Below are 20,556 nucleotides of genomic sequence, written 5' to 3' on the forward strand. Positions count from 1 at the left end.
TTTGAAAACTTGAGTTACTAGTTCTTTTAAGATATACATTATTACATAAAAAAAACACGAGTCCATACCCGACATACATTAACCACTTCAGCCCTATTTTATACCTAGGCTATTTGAAAATAGCAGATCTACAAGCTCACAACGCGTCGCATCGCGACGTGTTGTGAGCTTGTAGATCTGCTATTTTCAAACGTTTTAGTACTTTTGGTACTTTAAGTACATTTTGATACCAATACTTTTGTACTTTTACTCGAGTACATTTTTTAATTCCGGACTTTTACTTGTAACAGAGTACTTCTACATTGCAGTATTGATACTTAAGTAAAACATTTGAGTACTTTTTCCAGCACTGCCTATTCACTGGACCTGCATCCAACCAAGTAGACTTATAGAGGCGAACCATGGACTGTCTGAATGGAACCTTCACCACCCTGCTCAGCCAGCTGCTGCCTCCTGTTCTCATCACAGAGGTTCTTCTGGGCGTCCTCGGTCAGTGGTGTTAAGTAACTTGAAAGTAAATGTACTTGAGTACTGTATAGTACCATTTTGAGGTACTTTTGCTCTACTTGAGTATTTCCATTTGTTTGTTGTTTTGATTCTTGGACTCCACTACATCTCAATTGATTGATAGATTGAATACTTCATTAACAGTTTGCAAATAGTACAGTGGTACGATTATACAATGATGCTAAAAAGGATAACACAAAAAGCCCTAAGGGCTCGTTTCCATTGTGGGTCCGACTCCCATAGTATTCAATTCATCAAGACCTTTAAAGACATACAACAACATACAATAAATCAGCAACACTAGTAGCAATAGGCTCTATGCACAGCAGCCATATTGTGAAGACATTCATAGGTGTTACTAATGAAGGCTCTGTTCCATTCTGGTCAAACAGAGTCAGGGTGCTGATATTTTGCATGTTGACTCACTGGATACACTCTGTTACAGTGGGACAAAAATGTGGGTCCAGGTACCCTCATGGTTCCTTGAGGGGTTTCCAAATGGCCCCTTACGTGTGTGTAACTCTGAGAGTGTACAAATGGAACCAAATGGACCCGTAATGGGGTCCATTTGGTTCCATTTGTACACTCTCAGAGTTACGGGGGTCGTGGAAATGTAAACATTTGAGAACCACTGTGCTACACTAAATGGAACAGAGCCTTCATTAGTATCATTGGTAACACCTGTGAATGTCTTCACAATATGACTGCTGTGCATAGAGCCTATTAACATATACGGAAAACAAATGGGGGGGGTCATTTAGGGAGTCAGACTTTTTGATGGCTGCAGGTAGGGCATTCCACATTCAGGTGCCATAACAGTAGAACAAATTTAACCCCATGTCTGTGCCGAATCGGGGGGGAATGAGATCAGTGGAGCTCCCTCTGGTGTTGTGCCTGTTTGTCTCTCTCTCACGTTATAGGCTCTATTCACAGCAGCCATATTATGAAGACATTAACAGGTGTTACCAATGATACTAATGAAGGCTCTGTTCCATTCTGGTCAAACAAAGTCAGGGTGCTGATATTGTGCACGTTGGCCCACTGGAAACACTCTGTTACACCAGTGGGTCTACAGTTGGGGTCCAGGGACCCTCATGGGCTTCCAAATGGCCCCTTACAGGTGTGTAACTCTGAGAGTGTACAAATGGAACCAAATGGACCCATTTGGTTCCATTTGTACACTCTCAGAGTTATGGGGGTCGTGGAAACCACTGTGCTAGACTAAATGGAACAGAGCCTTCATTAGTATGATTGGTAACACCTGTGAAGGAAGTGATAATATGGCTGCTGTGCATAGAGCCCATTGAAGTAGTCAGACAGGTACATGGGCGCTGGTCCCTTGACTACCTTGAAAACCAGGCCCATTGCAAGTTGCTGTACTCTGTCCTCTACTCCAGTGTGGTAACCGCCTTCCATTCCGACATCTCGCCACTCCGACTAGTGGCTTCCGCGTGCGGTTAGGGTTAGGGTTAGGGTTAGGTTAGGATCAGAGGCTTGCAGCCTGGCTAACATCTTGCCGTGCTCAAACGCCTACACACCGCTCCAGGATTTATCAGCTACGGCGACGGCCAACTCCAGCTGGATCCCACCATCACTCCCCGGCGCGCCGTCTCGGCCAGGGAAACGCTCCGGTCCCAACTCCTCTTCGGGCTCCTCGACTACCTCCCTCACCTCTACGCCGAAACCAGGACACGGCGGCCACGAAGGAAAACGGCGCCGACATCTCTCACCCAGTTCACCGAGGCAAAATATCTCCATCTCCGCCATTCATTTAGCAACGCCAGGTGAAGTGTCTACTACTGTTCCCGTTCGGGATTTACCTCCCCCTTCCTCATTAGAATCAGCTGTGTCCCTCCATACACGATCAGCTGCATCAATCTCTCACAGCTTGGCCTTCCCGCTCACACGTTCACCTGAATACATTCTATTAGGCGACTCCATCATCCGTGAAGTCGCTATTCCCAACTGTATTACATATTCATATTCAGGTGCTAAAATTGCCGATCTACTCCCCCACATTCCAGTCATTCTTAAACGCCACCCCTCTGCCCACACAGTGATCCTCAATGTAGGTTTCAATGACACTAAGCATAAACAAGCATTCAAAATGCGGTCTGACTATGAAGTGCTGGCAACTACAATTGACAGTCTAAATTGGTCTGTTATTTTTCTGGGTCTAATCCCCTCCCGCCACCGTGGCCCCGAAATTTTCAGCCGAATTTAACAATTGGCTATGTAATTTCTGCCAAGCCTGTGGGTATGGATTCATCAGCAACTTTGATCATTTCTGGAAAGTCCCATCACTTTACCATGACTTAGTACACCTCAATCAAAATGGCAAAAAAACTTCTAGCAAACAACATCACCCGCCACCTGTCTTCTGAATGACGCCAGTCAAATCCCATTTTCCCCATATCCACTCGCCCAGCATTTACTCAGATTCCTGTTATAATTTCCCTCAGACCCCCAGCCACAACTGTACAAAAGCCTAACATTATAAGAACAAATCTCAGCAACCTTGTCCCACTCCCTCCCTCCCACCAGCCACTTTCACTTCCAGACCACTCAGGACCAAGGACTATAAAAATGGCATTACTCAACGCCCGCTCCATCACCCAGTCTTCATTTATCCTCAATAACTTTTTCACAACCAACAACCTGGACATTTTCTGCCTTACAGAAACATGGCAAATGACAGAAGAATACACATCCCTAATAGAACTGTGTCCGCCAAATTGCTCCTTCACCTCCATGCCCAGGCCAGTTGGTTCTAATATCGGAGGAGGCCTGGCACTTGTCTATAAACAATGTTTTCCATCTAGGATGATATGCGCTGGCCCATACAGCTCTTTTGAACTTTTAATTACCAAAATTGGTCGCACAAATCCTTTTTATTGTATTTTAATATACCGTCCCCCTGGTTATAGCAGCACTTTTTTATCAGATTTTAACCTCCATTATTAAGTTCGAAAGATTTATTCTACTTGGTGATTTTAATTTTCATATTAATAAGAGCACAGATAGCGCTGCAGTGAATTTTCTCAAGGTTACAGAAGCTTTTAATCTGGTACAACATGTTTCGGGGGCCACGCACAATAGGGGAAACACTCTGGACCTTGTTTTTAGTTTCGGCCTTGCAGTGAGCAGCATTGTCGCAGAGGATATGGTCACGACAGATCATAAATCACTTTTAATGTAACTTTTAATCCTGACTGTGTTGCTGGTACGCGCATTAAGCACTCACGCATGATAAATAGCCTGTCAGCTCAAAATTTCTCCGCTGCTTTTAACATTATGTTTTCACCATCTACTGACCCTGATATTGATACTTTAGTCCAGTCTTTTAACCTGCACTGTTCTAATATTTTGGATCTAGTTGCTCCTTTTAAGTCATGCACTGTACGCACTTTAAACAAAGCCCCATGGCTAAATGAGGACACTCGTTCCCTTCGCCGAGAGTGCAGAAAGACTGAGCGGCGGTGGAAGTCCACTAGACTCGAGGCCCACAGGCTACAACTTAAAAATCTTTTAAATAATTTTAACGCCATGGTCAAGGCAGCGAGGGCCACCTATTTTACTAATTTAATCTCCTCCAGCAAACGCAACCCAAAAGTACTCTTCGACACCATAAACAACATTGTCTGCCCACCAACACCTGTCACCCCTGTTTTTTCCATCACTGACTGTAATGCATTTCTCTCATTCTTTGTAAACAAAGTTGAGACGATTAGAGCAGGCATCATCCACTCTACTCCCACTCCCCACCTGCCCCCCACCAACCAGTGTATTTTAGATTCCTTTGCACCCGTTTCCCTCCGCCTTTTAACTGAACTTGTGAGCAGCATGAAAACTTCAACCAGTCCGCTAGACATCATCCCAACCACTATTTTAAAAGATGTTTTTAGCTCCATCGGCCCATCTCTGCTCCATATTTTTAACCTCTCCCTTTTCTCTGGCACTGTCCCCTCTTATTTTAAAACAGCCACCGTACATCCACTTTTAAAAAAGCCTGGATTGGATCCCGAAGCCCACAGCAACTACCGGCCAATCTCTAAACTCCCTTTTATTTCCAAGATTTTAGAGAAAATTGTTGCCACCCAACTTTTAACAGTTTTAAATGACCACAATATTTTAGATAAGTTTCAATCAGGTTTTAGACAAATGCACTCCACAGAAACAGCCCTTTTAAGAGTTTCTAATGATTTAATGATGTCCTTAGATGTTGGTAAATGTTCGATCCTAGTACTACTGGACATGACGGCGGCCTTTGACACAATTGATCACCAGATTTTAATTAATAGGCTCAGAGAACAGGTGGGGATCACAGGGAGGGCCCTAAACTGGTTCTCCTCCTACCTTACAGGGAGGAGCTTCTCTGTAGCCTTGGGCACCCATGTGTCAGCATCAACCCCCCTCTCATATGGCGTCCCTCAGGGATCGGTCCTTGGGCCTACACTTTTCGCACTTTACATGCTTCCACTAGGGCACCTTATCAGTTCTTTTAAAGGTATCTCTTATCACTTTTATGCAGATGATATCCAGCTTTATTATTCTTTTAATCCCAAGAGCCCTGCTGATTTTAATTTCAAGGTTTTACACGATTTTATGTCAGCTATAAAGGCCTGGATGTCAGCCAACTTTTTATTGTTAAATGAATCGAAAACAGAGGTGCTCATCGTGGCACCAGAACACATTGTGCCAAAAGTGATGGACTCTATTGGGCCCCTCAGACAAAATGTCCGCCCCAACCTCCGAAACCTGGGTGTCAATTTTAATCAGACCATGCAACTTGACACCCACATCAGTTCTGTAACACGCACCTGCTTTTTCCACCTAAGAAATATTGCAAAACTCAGATCCATAGTCACTTACCCGGAACTCGAAATGATTATTCATGCATTCATCTCATCACGCCTGGACTATTGTAATTCACTTTTCACCTGTCTCAGTAAAACCTCCATGGAACGCCTGCAAATGATTCAGAATGCCGCTGCCAGATTGCTCACTAGGTCAAATAGAAGATGCCACATTACTCCAGTCCTGTCTGCACTGCACTGGCTCCCCGTTAACCTCAGGGTAAATTTTAAGGTCTTAGTTTTAACCTACAGAGCTCGGAACGGTCAGGCTCCGAAATATTTAGCCGATCTAGTCCCGCCCTATGAGCCCCCAAGAGCCCTAAGGTCAGCTGACCAGGGGCTCATAAAGACCCCAAAAACCCTCTTAAAAACCAAAGGCGACAGAGCTTTCCAAGCGGTTGCAGCGAGACTCTGGAACACACTTCCTCAAGTTTTAAGAGAGGTACCATCTGTGGACATTTTTAAAAACAAACTGAAAACTCTACTTTTTGCACAAGCATTTGCTGTCTCGTTATAATCTCTATGTCTATGTTGTTGATGCACATGAACCGTATAGCTTTTAATGTTTTCTTGCTGTTTTTGTTTCTATTCAATGTATGTTAAGCACTTTGTGAGTTCTCTCTGTGAGAGGTGCTATATAAATAAAATTTACTTACTTACTTACTTACTAGGTATAGGGTTCGTTAACGTCGGAAAGGCGACATGTCGGAAAGGCGACATGTAACCCTCCAGTGGTTCTCAAACTTTTTCATGTCAAGGGCCCCCAAATTGATATGTACTATTTGGCCGCGGACCAGCACCTGAAAATGTGTTGTGCCAGGGACCCCCCAGAAGCAAAGATTTGAGTTAAAAATGTTTGCCTTTAAAAAAAAAGATTTAAATATTTGCACACATTTTCAAGATTAAAAAAAAATTGCTGATCTACAAGCCCATAGCGCGGCACTCGGGGGGGGGGGGGTGTGACTTTCATGTCAAGGACCCTAATAGCCCTACTTTGGCTATTTTTGAATAGCCCTACTTTGGCTATTTTTTAATAGCCAAAGTATAACATATGGGTAAAGGGGTTACAATTATTGTGATGCTTTATTAACTCATTTTGCTGGGGACCCCCTGGTGTGTGACAATGATTGTGATTGTGTCTCAATGATTGTGATTGTGTGTCCTCCAGGTAACGGTCTGGCTCTGTGGTTCTTCTGTTTCCACCTGAAGCCGTGGAAGAGCAGCACGGTGCTGCTGTTCAACCTGGCCCTGGCGGACTTCCTGCTAATCGGAGCGCTGCCGTTCCGAGCTAGCTACTACCTGTCCGCGGCCCGCTGGGGGTTCGGGGAGGCGTTCTGCAACGTCAACCTGTTCATGTTGGCCATGAACCGCACCGGAAGCATCATGTTCCTGACGGCTGTGGCTGTGGACAGGTATACACGTAACACAGCTGCTAACTAACTCTCCTTTTCTTTATTTGCGATTTACGGGCGCTGTGGTAAAGTGCCTGCAGCCATGCCCACCACCACGGAGGTTGTGGGTTTGAATACTTATAATAAAAATATTTTTTATTTCTAATGCACTTTACATTTTTACAAATCTCAAAGTGCTACAGGGACAATAACATAAGACACCCTTGTGGTAAAAAAAAACCCGAATACAATTCAAGGCATAGAAAAAGACCTAAAGGGGAAAGAAACTAAGAAAATGTTTTTTTAAAAAGGTATGTTTTTAGTCCATCGAATCCTCCGTGGTGCATCCGGCTTTGTCGAGCGTCTACACAAACACAATAGGCTCTATGCACAGCAGCCATTTTGGAGAAAAATTGGGCCCCTTCCTTACTTCCTTCACAGGTGTTACCAATAATACTAATTAAGGCTCCGTTCCATTTAGTGTAGCACAGTGGTTGTCATATTTTCAAGGACCCCCATAACTCTGAGAGTGTACAAATGGAACCAAATGGACCATTACGGGTTTTTATATTTTTTGGGGAAAATGAAAAAAATTAAATACAATAAAAAAATCAAATAAAATAAATGAAAAAAGTAATCGAAAAAACACGGCCCCCTCACGTATTAGGAGGGCAGGGTGAGTCAGCAGAACCAAGGATGGGTGTTTTTGATGAATCTAACAGGTAAAAAATGGAGTTTGAAGTTATAATGGGTTTGTATAGGAAGGGGGCGTGTCTGATAAAATGATTATCAAATATCTAAATACTAAATCAAGCAACTTAAAAACGGTCTGGGGGGCTCACAAAAGCCTGAGTAGACGATAAAATGACCCAAAGTATTTTTGAAAGTGAAATATCCCTTTAACTATTGCACTCTTCCAGGTACGTGCGTGTGGTGCACCCCCACCATTCCATTAACTCTTTGAGCGTCCACAAAGCGGTGTGCTGCGCAGCGGGGCTGTGGCTGCTCACCATCTCTATGACGGCTCACTCTCTGGCTTTAAGCAGACACAACACCAGTCACTGTGAGAGCTTCATGGTCAAGGTCAGTGCTGAGTACACTAACTGAGTGCATTTACCTGAGTACAGTTCCATAGGCACATTTTGGAGTGTTATTATTACTTATTTTTTTGCATAGCACACTCCGCTTACATTTCAAATAGAAATATTGTGCTTTTGACTCCACTACATTTCAAGGAAGGGACTCTTATGGTCATTACACACCGGCGATTATGCGAATATACGCAAAATTCGGACTCGGTCCGAATAAATAAAAGACGCTTTTTCGCTCCGCGAAACTGATGTGGAAGCTTGCATTGACTTTATAAGTTTAAAAAAAAAAAAAACGTATCATTCGCATTAAAAAAAAATCGCCCCCGGTGTGTAAGGACCTTAAGGACCCAAACTTACAAAAATATGTGAATTAACCAGTTAAGCCCTATTTCAAAATAGTGAAAATCGCTGATCTGTCTGCTATTTTATTTTATTTTTTGAAAATATCTGACTTCCCCCCCCCCTCTAAATCCTCTTCTAAATTCCAATTCCAATACATCGATATTAAAAAAAGCACTTACTTTGTCAATTTGCACTTTTGAATACTTAGAGAGAGAGAGATGAAGCTCTATTATGTATAAAATTGTGTGTCAGATTAAACTTTTTTTTTCACTTGGTGTGCTCTTTTTCCCCCTCTACACCTAATACCTCTTTGCCAAAAATAGCAGATCTACAAGCTCACAACGCCTCACAGTGCAAGGCGTTGTGAGCTTGTAGATCTGCTATTTCTGGCTAAAGTTCTCCTCAGAAAAAGGATGCTATAGGGTTTAAATCATATCGCACAAAGATTTGGCGGCCCCCCTGTCGTAACTCTGAGGACCCCCTAGGGGTCCTGGACCCCCTGTTGAAGACCCCTGACTTAGAGTATTTACTTGAGTATGTACAGTATACTTTTGTCCAGTGCTGTAAAGTCACTAAGTACTGTACTTAAGTACAATTTTGAGGATTTTTATGCTTTACTGGAGTATTTCCAATATCCAATACTTTTATTTCTACTCCACTACATCTCAGAGGCAAATATTGTACTTTTACTCCACTGCAATTATTTTAGAACTTTAGTTACTAGTTACTGTACAGATATAAATGATTATTTTAAAACATACATTAACCACCTTAGCCCTATTTTATACTGTACCTAGGCTATTTGAAAATAGACGATCTACAAGGAGGCGTTGTGAGCTTGTAGATCGGCTATTTTCAAACATTTTAGTACTTTTACTTTTGGTACTTTTTAGTGTATTTTGATGCCAATAAAACTTTTGTAATATCTATGGGTATACTTCTTCCGCCACTGATTAAAGCTGAAGACAGAGTCGGGCGTGGCTCTGCAGTGGCACAGGTCGGTGTTCCTCCTTTCCTTCTGGCTGCCGCTGAGCGTCATCCTCTACTGCAGCGTCCAGATCGTTGTCCATCTGAGAAGGAGACACATGGATCAGGATGCCAGGATCAGGTATAGGCACTGATCATTTAGTCTTTTTTTGGAAAGTAACTTAGTACATGTACTCAAGTACTGTACTTAACCCTTTAAAACCGGGAACGCATCTGTGTGTCATTTTAAGATGTCTTTGGCTATATAAAAATAGCAGATATACAAGCTCATAGCTTGTAGATCTGCTATTTTTAGCGGTGCCAACCGCTCTACGTTTGACTCTGTCTGCGTGTCCGTCCGTTTGTGTGAGCACGGGATGAGCACGGCAAAGAAGCAAACAGCTATAACTTCAGTTTGCAGCATGGCACCAAGTCCAAATTTGATATGTGGACTTAGACCACCAATAGGGACGAGCATGAATTGATGACGTTATCAAAGAGGGGTCCAGGGACCCCCAGCGCCCGTATGAGCACGGGATGAGCACGGGATTTTAAACAGCTATAACTCCAGTTTGCAGCATGCCACCAAGTTCTTTCTTTCTTTTTCCTTTATTTATTCAGGGGAGCCCGTTGAGAGCAAGCTCTCTTTTTCAAGGACACCCTGATCACAACACATACAATACAGCAATGATAAATAATACAACAATACAGATAATACAACAGCAACAAGCAACAGAATCTCAGTACGGTGAAGATCATAAATGCAAGACTACATTACATTACATTACAGTCATTTAGCAGACGCTTTTATCCAAAGCGACTTACAATAAGTGTATTCAACATAGGTAGGGAACGAAAACTACTAATCACCAGAAGTTTTAAGTACATTTCCTGCAAAAACAAGCAACCAAGAGTATACCTAGCGCTAAGGTAAAAGTGCAATATATCAGCTACCTACTTTCTTAAACAGATGAGACAAAAATGGCAAAATCAAATGAGCACGAGCTAAAACAAATAAGTGTATCGACTAAACAAGATCCAATAAAACAATACAAAAATAAAACAAGAGTTCGTACAACTAGTTAACAACAAGTAGGCCAGGCAAAGAGGAAGGATAGTGTTTCCTGAAGAGGTGGGTTTTCAGCCTGCGGCGAAAGATGGGCAGTGACTCTGCTGTCCTGACATCAGTGGGAAGTTCATTCCACCACTGTGGGGCCAGAACAGAAAAAAGTCGTGACCGTGTCGATCGACCAGAAGGACCGTTGAGTGGCGAGGGAGTCAGTCGCCCCGAGGTGGCAGACCGGAGTGGTCGGGCAGGGGTGTGGGCATTGACCAAAACCCGGAGGTAAGAAGGAGCTGTTCCTTTCACTGCTCTATAGGCTAGCACCAGGGTTTTAAACTGAATGCGAGCTGCTACGGGGAGCCAGTGCAGAGAACGGAGAAGGATAGTTGTGTGGGAGAACTTGGGGCGGTTGAACACCAGACGAGCCGCAGCTTTCTGAACAAGCTCCAGAGGTCTGATGGCTGATGCCGGAGCACCAGCAAGGAGGGAGTTGCAGTAGTCCAGGCGGGAGATGACAAGAGCCTGGATGAGCACCTGGGCTGTTTTCTCCGTGAGGAAGGGGCGAATCCTCCTGATGTTGTAGAGGAGGAATCTGCAGGACCGTGTCACTGATGCGATGTTAGCCGAGAACGACAGTTGATCGTCCAGGGTCACACCCAGATTCTTCGCAGTCCGAGTTGACGTCACCACAGCATTCTCAATGGTGATGGCCATGTCTCGGTGAGGACAGCCCTTCCCCGGGATGAACATCAGCTCGGTCTTGTCCAGGTTGAGCTTCAGGTGGTTCGTCGACATCCACTCCGAGATGTCAGCCAGACAAGCAGCAATGCGTGCCTCCACTTGTGTGTCAGAGGGGGGGAATGAGAGGATCAGCTGGGTGTCATCGGCATAGCAGTGGTAGGAAAAGCCATGGGAGTGGATGACAGCACCAAGAGATGTAGTGTAGAGAGAGAAAAGAAGAGGACCCAGAACCGAGCCTTGGGGAACCCCAGTAGTGAGCCTGTGTGGTTCTGACACAGACCCTCTCAGCATCACCTGGTAGGAGCGACCCGTCAGGTAGGATGCAAACAGGGAGAGTGCAGAGCCTGAGACACCCATCCCCTCGAGGGTGGAGAGGAGGATCTGGTGGTTCACTGTGTCGAACGCTGCAGACAGGTCCAGGAGTATCAGGACGGAGGAGAGAGAGTTCGCTCTAGCGGCATGGAGCGACTCCGTCACTGCCAGGAGGGCAGTCTCTGTCGAGTGACCCACTTTGAACCCCGACTGGTTGGAGTCCAGGAGGTTGTTCTGGTGGAGGTAGGAAGACAGTTGTTTAAAGACAGCACGTTCGAGAGTTTTAGATAGGAAGGATAGAAGGGAAACCGGTCTGTAGTTCTTGATCTCAGAGGGGTCAAGTGTCGGTTTCTTCAGGAGGGGGGTGACTCTGGCAGTCTTGAAAGCAGAGGGAAAGTAGCCAGACGTCAGAGAGGTGTTAATAAGGTGGGTTAAGAAGGGAAGGAGTTCAGGTGCAGAGGACTGCAGCAGAGGGGATGGGACCGGGTCCAGGGAGCATGAGGTGGGGCGACTAGAGGTAACAAGGAGAAGGACCTCTTTAGAGGAGAGGGGAGAGAAGTGGGATAGAGAGGGTGGGGGAGAGGGAGGAGGAGTAGATGAAGATAGGGAGGGAGGGGTGGAAGGCAGACAGGTGTGGGTAGTGCGCAGGGCATCAGCCGGGGGAGGAGTGAAGGAGGATCGGATATCGTTCACCTTCTTGTCAAAGAAGTTGGCGAAGTCGTCAGGGAGGAGGGAGGAGGAGGGAGGAGGGGGAGGTGGTTGCAGGAGAGAGGAGAAAGTTTCAAATAGTTTTTTAGGGTTGGAAGCAGAAGCCTGAATTTTAGTGCAGAAGAAAGCAGCTTTAGCAGCTGATAGAGAGGAGGAAAAGGTAGAAAGGAGAGTTTGGAAGGTAAGAAGGTCCTCCGGGAGGTTGCCATTTCTCCATTTGCGCTCAGCCGCTCTCAGGCTCCGTCTCTCAGTACGCACTGAGTCCGACAACCAGGGGGCAGGTGGAGTTTGGCGTGCAGGCCTGGTGGTGAGGGGACAGAGATGGTCTAGAGAAGAGGATAGGGTAGAGAAAAGAAGATCAGTGGCGGTGTCAGGGGATAGAAGAGCAAAGGATTCAGGGTCAGGGAGAGCAGAGAGAACAGAGGAGGAGAGATCAGTGGAGGATAGTGTGCGAAGGTTGCGACGTGAGGAAATCATGTGGGTAGGGAGGGGCTGTGAGGGGGGAGAGAGAGAGTAGGACATGAAGTAGTGATCAGATAATTTCTTACCTTTTCTAACCTTTTCACTGGAAAGAGGAGTGACGGACAGGTTAGCTGTAGAGCAGCATCTGGTGAAGATCAGGTCCAGTTGGTTGCCAGCCTCGTGGGTAGGGGGAGATGGGGAGAGAACTAGGTCGAAGGCGGCGAGAAACGAAAGGAGTGGGTCTCGCTGCTTCTCAGTCGGGAGGTTGAAGTCACCCAGAAGGATGAATCCAGAGCCATCGACAGGGAAGTGAGAGACTAGAGTGTCCAGCTCTTCCAGGAAGCCACCAGCAGGGCCCGGTGGGCGATAAACAACTGCAATGGTGAGCTTGACTGGATGAGAGACAGTGACCACATGAAATTCGAAGGAGGTAGGAGAGAATTGTGACAGTGAGACAGGAGAGTATTTCCATTTTCTGGAAATTAGTAGACCAGCACCACCACCTATCCGCACGGCTCTGGGAGTGTGAGAGAAAGAGTACACATCTGACAGAGCCGCGGGCGTAGCAGTGTTTTCTGGTGGGATCCAGGTCTCAGTCAGAGCAAGGAAGTTGAGGGAGAGCAAGGCCGAGTGGCAATTCCAAAGCCCTCCCGTTACCACTTGCTCGACGTGAGTTGACAGAGTAGGATATATTAGATTAGTGGTATTGCGACATCTGGGTGTAACCCAGTGTTTGTGCGACCACCAGGAAGAGGAGAGGACAGGAATAGGAAGAAAACACATTGTAGACCACTAAACCTATACACACTATACACTGCTATATCTGTCACACTACTATCTATGTCACTAGTCAATGATACTGCCTATCGTTCTTTGACTAAGTCGCGCTTTGACAAAGTCGCCTGCCTTGCCTTTGTTCGTCTAGACAAAGTCGCCTGCCTTGCCTTTGTTCGTCTAGACAAAGTCGCCTGCCTTGCCTTTGTTCGTCTAGACAAAGTCGCCTGCCTTGCCTTTGTTCGTCTAGACAAAGTCGCCTGCCTTGCCTTTGTTCGTCTAGACAAAGTCGCCTGCCTTGCCTTTGTTCGTCTAGACAAAGTCGCCTGCCTTGCCTTTGTTCGTCTAGACAAAGTCGCCTGCCTTGCCTTTGTTCGTCTAGACAAAGTCGCCTGCCTTGCCTTTGTTCGTCTAGACAAAGTCGCCTGCCTTGCCTTTGTTCGTCTAGACAAAGTCGCCTGCCTTGCCTTTGTTCGTCTAGACAAAGTCGCCTGCCTTGCCTTTGTTCGTCTAGACAAAGTCGCCTGCCTTGCCTTTGTTCGTCTAGCCTTAGTTCGACTGGCCGCTTGAAAGCTGCCGCTTTCAAAGCTAGTATTTAAAGCCACTTCAACTGATTGCTAATCACCTGCCAGGAGTGAATGCCCCTCCCCTAATTATCGAAGTCTTCAGTTCAAAGTGCCTTTAATAGGCTGTCAGCTGAGCAGCCAATGACTAGCCATTACACGAAGCAGGTACAGTCACTATGTAGTGTGTCCTCAATAAGGACTTTAAATTTCTCTATTGAGACCAATTGAGACAGTTTTAAAGAGTTCTGAATTGATTCCCATTTATGTGGAGCATAATGCACGAATGCAGTCTTACCTTGCTCACTATTCATAGTTGGACAGGTATATCTGATGTGTGCCTGTGCACGTGTTGCATGACCAGTGACTTTCAGATCTAACAACGAAGATAAGTATAAAGGAAGTTTACCACATAAGGCCTTATAAATAAATAAAATACAGTGTTGCTCTCTACGAACTGTGAGAGATGTCCAACCCACTTTCACATATAGCAGGCAGTGATGTGTGAGATAACCATCACCAGTAATGAATCGCAAGGCACTGTGGTATACAGCGTCAAGAGGTTTCAGTGTGGCCCCTGAAGCATGCATATATATCACATCCCCATAATCAAACACAGACATTATTACAGATTGAACAATAGTTTTTCTACTGGTATAAGAAAAACAAGACCTGTTTCTGTAAAGGAACCCAATTTGTCCTCTTAGTTTTTTGGTTAATTGCTCTACATGAACCTTAAAGGAGAGCTTCTCATCTAGCCAGATGCCCAGATATTTGTAATATTTAACCCGTTCAATGAGTTCACCTTTAAGAGTACAGATACCTGTAGTGGCATTTGTGTTTGGGGACCTTGTGAAGATCATGCACTTTGTTTTATCCGAGTTTAAGACAAGCTTTAACTTGATTAGGGCCAGTTGGAACCTATTAAAGGCAGACTGCAAATTTGCAGTGGCAACTTCAACAGTTGGGCCAGTGCTACATAAGATTGTGTCGTCCGCATAAAAATGGACGTCACAGAGCGGGGAGGGAAGTACAATATTATTTATATAGAGAGTAAATAAAAGAGGACCTAAAATCGATCCTTGAGGAACACCTTTATCAATTAAAAGAGAGCTGGACTTAAAACCATCTGCAGTGACAGATTGTGTTCTCCCCGTCAAATAATTAGAGAACCACCGGATGGAAGGGACATCCAAGCCGACGGAAGATAATTTCTCCAATAAAATATGGTGGTCCACGGTGTCAAAGGCTTTGGAAAGATCAATAAAAATGGCCGCACAATGCTGGTAATTATCCAGACCATTTAAAATGTTGTTTGTGACCAGCGTTGTAGCTGTCACTGTGCTATGGCCAGGTCTAAACCCAGATTGTTGAGGTTGTAGACAGTTGTGCACACTCAGAAATGCACGTAGTTGGGAACTAACAAGGGATTCTAAAATCTTGGCAAGACAGCACAATTTAGATATTGGCCTGTAGTTGTTAACATCAACCTGATTACCACCTTTAAAAAGTGGTATAACGTGTGCCTCTTTCCATATGGCAGGTATTTTGCCTGATTTAAGTGACAAGTTAAAAATGTGGGCAAGTGGTGAGACAATTATACTTGCACTCAGTTGCAGCAGATATGGGTCAAGATCATCTGCACCCTTTGATTTTTTTGTGCAGATTTTTGAGAGTATATTTGAAACCTCAGTATGTGTTACTGTTCTGAACGAAAATTCTGGGGGGGAAGAATTGATTGGGTTGTTTTCAATCAATGCTTCCCAACCATAATCAGAGGGCGCTGGATTTCCAGCCTGCCTGTCAAATAGATGGCCAGAACGTACAAAATGATTATTAAAAACATCACAGATATCAGGCTTGTTTAAGACAACTCCACCTTCATATTTGATCTGTGACGGGAGAGAGGAAGCAGGTCTAGCCTTTAGAGATTTCACAACCTTCCAAAAACTAGTTGCATTTCCTTGCGTTTTAGCAAAACTGGACAAATAATATTCCGATTTCGCCTTTCTGACCATAGCAATACCTTTGTTACGCAGTGTCCTAAATGAGAGCCAGTCAACTGGATCACCAGACCTTCTGGCTTTGGACCATGCCACATCTCTACATCGGAGAGCTTTTTTAAGATCCACAGAGAACCATGGACTTGCTCGATCTTTTACTCTGAAATTCTTATAGGGAGCGTGCTTCTCCGTCACAGAATTGAAAATATTAATAAATTGATTAAGGGCTAAGTCAGGGTCCTGATTTGTATTGACCCTATCTAAGCCAGAGTGACTTAGATCATGTGTGAACCCCTGTTTAGAAAACACTTTAAAATTGCGCTTTTGAATCATCCGACCAGATGTTTTTATCCCTTTAGCCACTCTGACACACGCTATAGGGCAATGGTCACTGGTTCCTTGAGCAAATACGCCACTATAAGGATATTTAAAAGGTCTATTTGTTAAAATTAAATCAATTAAGGTAGAATTTGAGGGGTTATTTAAATTAGGTCTAGTGGTGTGTTGAATTAACTGAGCTAAGTTTAGGTCAGTACAAATTTGCTTCAACCGCGTAGACTTGGTCGAAACCCAATCCAAATTCAGATCAGACAAAAGGAGAACCTCAGAGGAAACATATTTGGATAGCAGCATCCCAAATTCTTCCAGGGCCAGAACTGGTGCTGATGGAGGGCGATACGCACCAATGGCTGAGCAGTGGATATCACCACCCAGACAAATATCTACAACAATATATTCAACACGGTCTGGGATAGATGACATTTCCAGTAAATGTGAGGCTAAATGCTCCTTAACCAAAATTACAACACCTCCTGCTCTTGCTTTTCTATCTATTCTAAACATGTTATAACCATTTATGGCAATCTCAGAGTCTGATTTGAGGTCAGACAACCATGTCTCAGTTAAGACAAGGACATCCGGGGAGCCCCCCTTAATTAGAATATTCACAAAATCCAGTTTTGGAGCCATACTTCTAATATTCCAATGTATGAATTTTAGACCATTACAAGCTTGCAAATCGTGTGCAGTTTTTAGATCAGAGCAAATTACATTATTGGTTGTAGTAGTGGTGAGGGGGGGTTGCAGGATAATTGAAGTTAAGTTAAAGTTATTTACTCCTTTTGGCCTTGCCACATGCCTAGGCAGACGCATAGAATGATTTCTGACTTCAATATTAAAATAGTGATTTACAACACTACTAGCTTCCTCTGTGGCTGAGGATGAAACCTTAGCATTTAGTCCATTTGACCACAAGGGGGCAGGTGCCACGCTGAGGCAGTGAACAGGGCTGGAACAGAAATGAGTTTGATCAGAAACCACGTTTGAGACGGACTTGTTTGAGAGTGGGACCAACAGTCAAGCAGCATTTGCGCGCAGTATGCGCTGCATGTGAAGTGATAATGAATTATTTCCTAATGCACTCGGGTGCAGGCCATCACGAGCATAAAAGTCAGGACGTGCCCAAAACAAATGAAAATTATGAATATAATTTATGCCGCATGAGGAACAGACAGCCTGAAGCCAGTAGTGCATGTCCAGCAGCCGGTTGAAACGCAAGTCCACATTTGGTATGTGGACTTAGACCACCAATAGGCACGAGCATTAATTGATGAAGTTATCAAAGAGGGGTCCAGGGACCCCCAGCGCCCGTATGAGCACGGGATGAGCACGTGATTTTAAACAGCTATAACTCCAGTTTGCAGCATGCCACCAAGTCCACATTTGGTATGTGGACTTAGACCACCAATAGGCACGAGCATGAATTGATGAAGTTATCAAAGAGGGGTCCAGGGACCCCTAGCGCCCGTATGAGCACGGGATGAGCATGGGATTTTAAACAGCTATAACTCCAGTTTGCAGCATGCCACCAAGTCCACATTTGGTATGTGGACTTAGACCACCAATAGGGACCAGCATGAATTGCTGAAGCCCCGCCCCCTCTGTCTTCCCATTGGCTGGCCTTCAAACAGCCATAACTCAAGTTCGCAGCATGCTATGGAGTACACATTTTGTACATGGACTAAAGCCAGCAATAGGGACTAACTGTCATTACTTAAGCCCCGCCCCCTCTGTCTGCCCATTGGCTGGGCTTTAAACAGCCATTATTCCAGTTTGCAGCATGCTACCAAGTACAAATTTGGTAAGTGGACTCAGACCACCAATAGGGCCGAACTGAAATGAGTTAAGGCCCGCCCCAAAGGCACCGCTTCCTTCACACAGGGTGTGATTTTTTGGAAAAATTGTGAAAGTGTGTGCGAATCTTTAGTTTGAATATATATATACTTTTTTAAAGTGAAATTTTTTAAAGGGATTGACGGCAAGTTCAGAGATAAACAAACACCGCGCCTCCAGCAGTTCGTTTCCCCGACCACCAGGGGGTGATGCAGGAGGGACTTCCATAGAGTTAAGGGGACTTCTGAAGGGGCCATGCCGAAAATAGGTTGCTTTATTCGGATACAATGCGTGTTACTGCCCGCCCCTGCTGGTTCTCTGAATTTTTATTCTTAAATAGGCTCTTTCATGATAAATTGACCACATATATGAAGTTAAACAACTAAATTCTATCCAAACGCTATCTTAAAAGTAAATTCTGTGCCTCAAAAACGAAGTTTGAGAGCGTTTTAAAACCGAAAGTAAAAAGTTCACACGGACACGGACGCGCACATGCGTGCGTTAATTTACGCCCCGGACAAACATAAATAGTAGGGAAAATACGGATTTCAGAAAGAGGACTGTGTTTCAATGCAGTATACTTTTACTTAAAGGAGGAGTTCACCCAAAAAATAATGTTTTTTTTGCACACCCTATGAAGCCTTGAATCCATGGATTCTTTGTTGTTTTTGTTGCATTCCTAAGCCAATAATTTGATTCCCGTCTCCTACCGGCTAATTTATCCGGTAGGAGACACAAGGTAGATTATTTGTGTCTCCTACCGGATACACACCCGGTCATCAAATTATTTTCTTAGGAATGCCACAAAAACAAAAATAAATCCATGAAATCAAGGCTTCATGGGGTGTGTAATTGATAGAAAATAAGTATTTTTGGGGGTGAACTCCTCCTTTAAGTAAGTAAAAAATATATATACTTCTTCCATCAATGCTTTTTTCACTGACGAAAACTAAATAATAACTAAGCCATGACGACTAAAACTAAAATGTTAGTGAGGGACTAGTGGAGAAGAGATCCAGTAGAACTAAGACAAGACATTGCTGTGCGTGGGGGTGTCACGCTCCAAAAATAGCCGATCGGCTATTTTCGGTATAAATCAGGCAAACTAAATCAACAGTAGATTTAGTTGACTCAAATCTTAGGATATTTAGTCAACTAAAAACCAGACTAAAACATTTCAGATGACGAAAACATGACCAGAGCAACATTTTACACACAAGACTAAAAGTAAACCAGACTTTTTGCTGTCACAATTAACACCACAGGAAGGCTCTGGTCTTCATCACCGTGGTGGTTATCATCTTCATCATCTGCTACCTGCCCAGCAACGTCACGGAGATGCTCATCCTGGTCAAGGTCAGTGGTGGAAAAACTACTCAAATGTTTTACTTAAGTAAAAGTATCAATACTGCAATGTAGAAATACTCTGTTCGGAAGTATGGAGTTCAAAATGTACTCGATTAAAAGCACAAAAGTATCAAAATCTACTTAAAGGAGAGATCCGTCCATTTTAAGTGTTATCTTTGATGTGTCGCTAATCACTCACCAACATAGAAAGGGCCGTTGAGTTATTCCAGAGAATCCCCTGTCGTCCAGTCTGGCGACCCCCTCCATTGGCATAATGGGAGTCGTGTGTAAGAGTGAAATTCGCTTATTTTAACAGATGCAAAGTCTGTTTTTTTTCTCCTAGTACTCATCGTGGAGTCTCATGATACTCAAACATGCGCTGAATGCCCCGCATGAGCTACTGCTAGTGCAGAACGACATGACGCTGGTTGCTTGTTTCTCTCACAGAACCTGGCGTGTGCCAGATTTTGTGAGTGATTAGCGACACATCAAAGATAACACTTAAAATGGCCAGATCTCTCCTTTAAAGTTCCATAAGTAGAAAGTATTCATTATGCAGAATGTCCCATTTCACAGCTTTTCAAATGTGTACAAATCTTTTGAAAATAACATATCTACAAGCTCACAATGCGTCGCATCACATTGTACTGGGGTAGAAGTAAACGTACTGAAACTTGTAAATACTCCACTAAAGCAAAAAATACTTCAAAATTGTACTTAAATACAGTACTTGAGTAAATGTACTTGGTTTACTTTCCACCACTCAAGGTCAACGACACTGAAGGTTGCGAGGGCCTGCGGGAGCTGACCGCCGCCTTCTACATCAGCATCTGCATGACCTACCTGAACAGCACGCTGAACCCCCTCGTCTACTACCTGTCCAGCCCTTCCTTCCAGAAGATCTTCAGGAGGAACGTTCAAACGGTGGCCGTGGAGGCGGCGGGGGACAAAACCAGAGAGACGGCGGGATCCAGGGATATCAGCCAAATATGAAACGCGTAGAGCAGGGGTCCTCAACTTCACTTCACTTAGTCTGCTATTTTTTCCCTCTACACCAAACTCCTCTTTGCCAAAAAATAGCCGATCTACAAGCTCACGACGTCTCGCAGCGTGACACGTTGTGAGCTTGTAGATCTGCTATTTTTTGGTAAAGTTCTCCTTATAAGGGATGCTAGGGTTCAAGTGGTTAAGGTAAAAAAAAAGATTTGGCGGACCCCCTGTAGTAACTCTGAGGACCCCCTAGGGGTCCCGGACCCCC

The 20,556-nt window shown here is 44.3% G+C and overlaps 1 protein-coding gene across 1 annotated transcript; it reads left to right on the forward strand.

Annotated features, from left to right (window-relative positions):
• Positions 1-401: 401 nt before the first annotated feature.
• Positions 402-20,291, forward strand: LOC311058120 (hydroxycarboxylic acid receptor 2-like; the record flags this gene model as incomplete). Its single annotated transcript, XM_084075426.1, has 8 exons — positions 402-489; positions 2,054-2,291; positions 2,565-2,575; positions 6,532-6,775; positions 7,675-7,837; positions 9,147-9,295; positions 19,217-19,307; positions 20,067-20,291. The coding sequence occupies 8 exons, from the start codon at positions 402-404 to the stop codon at positions 20,289-20,291; spliced, it is 1,209 nt and encodes a 402-aa protein (XP_083931552.1).
• Positions 20,292-20,556: the final 265 nt, after the last annotated feature.

Source organism: Gymnoscopelus microlampas (assembly GCF_963454915.1).
Source record: "Gymnoscopelus microlampas genome assembly, chromosome: 13".
In the NCBI taxonomy this organism is placed as follows: Eukaryota; Metazoa; Chordata; class Actinopteri; order Myctophiformes; family Myctophidae; genus Gymnoscopelus; species Gymnoscopelus microlampas.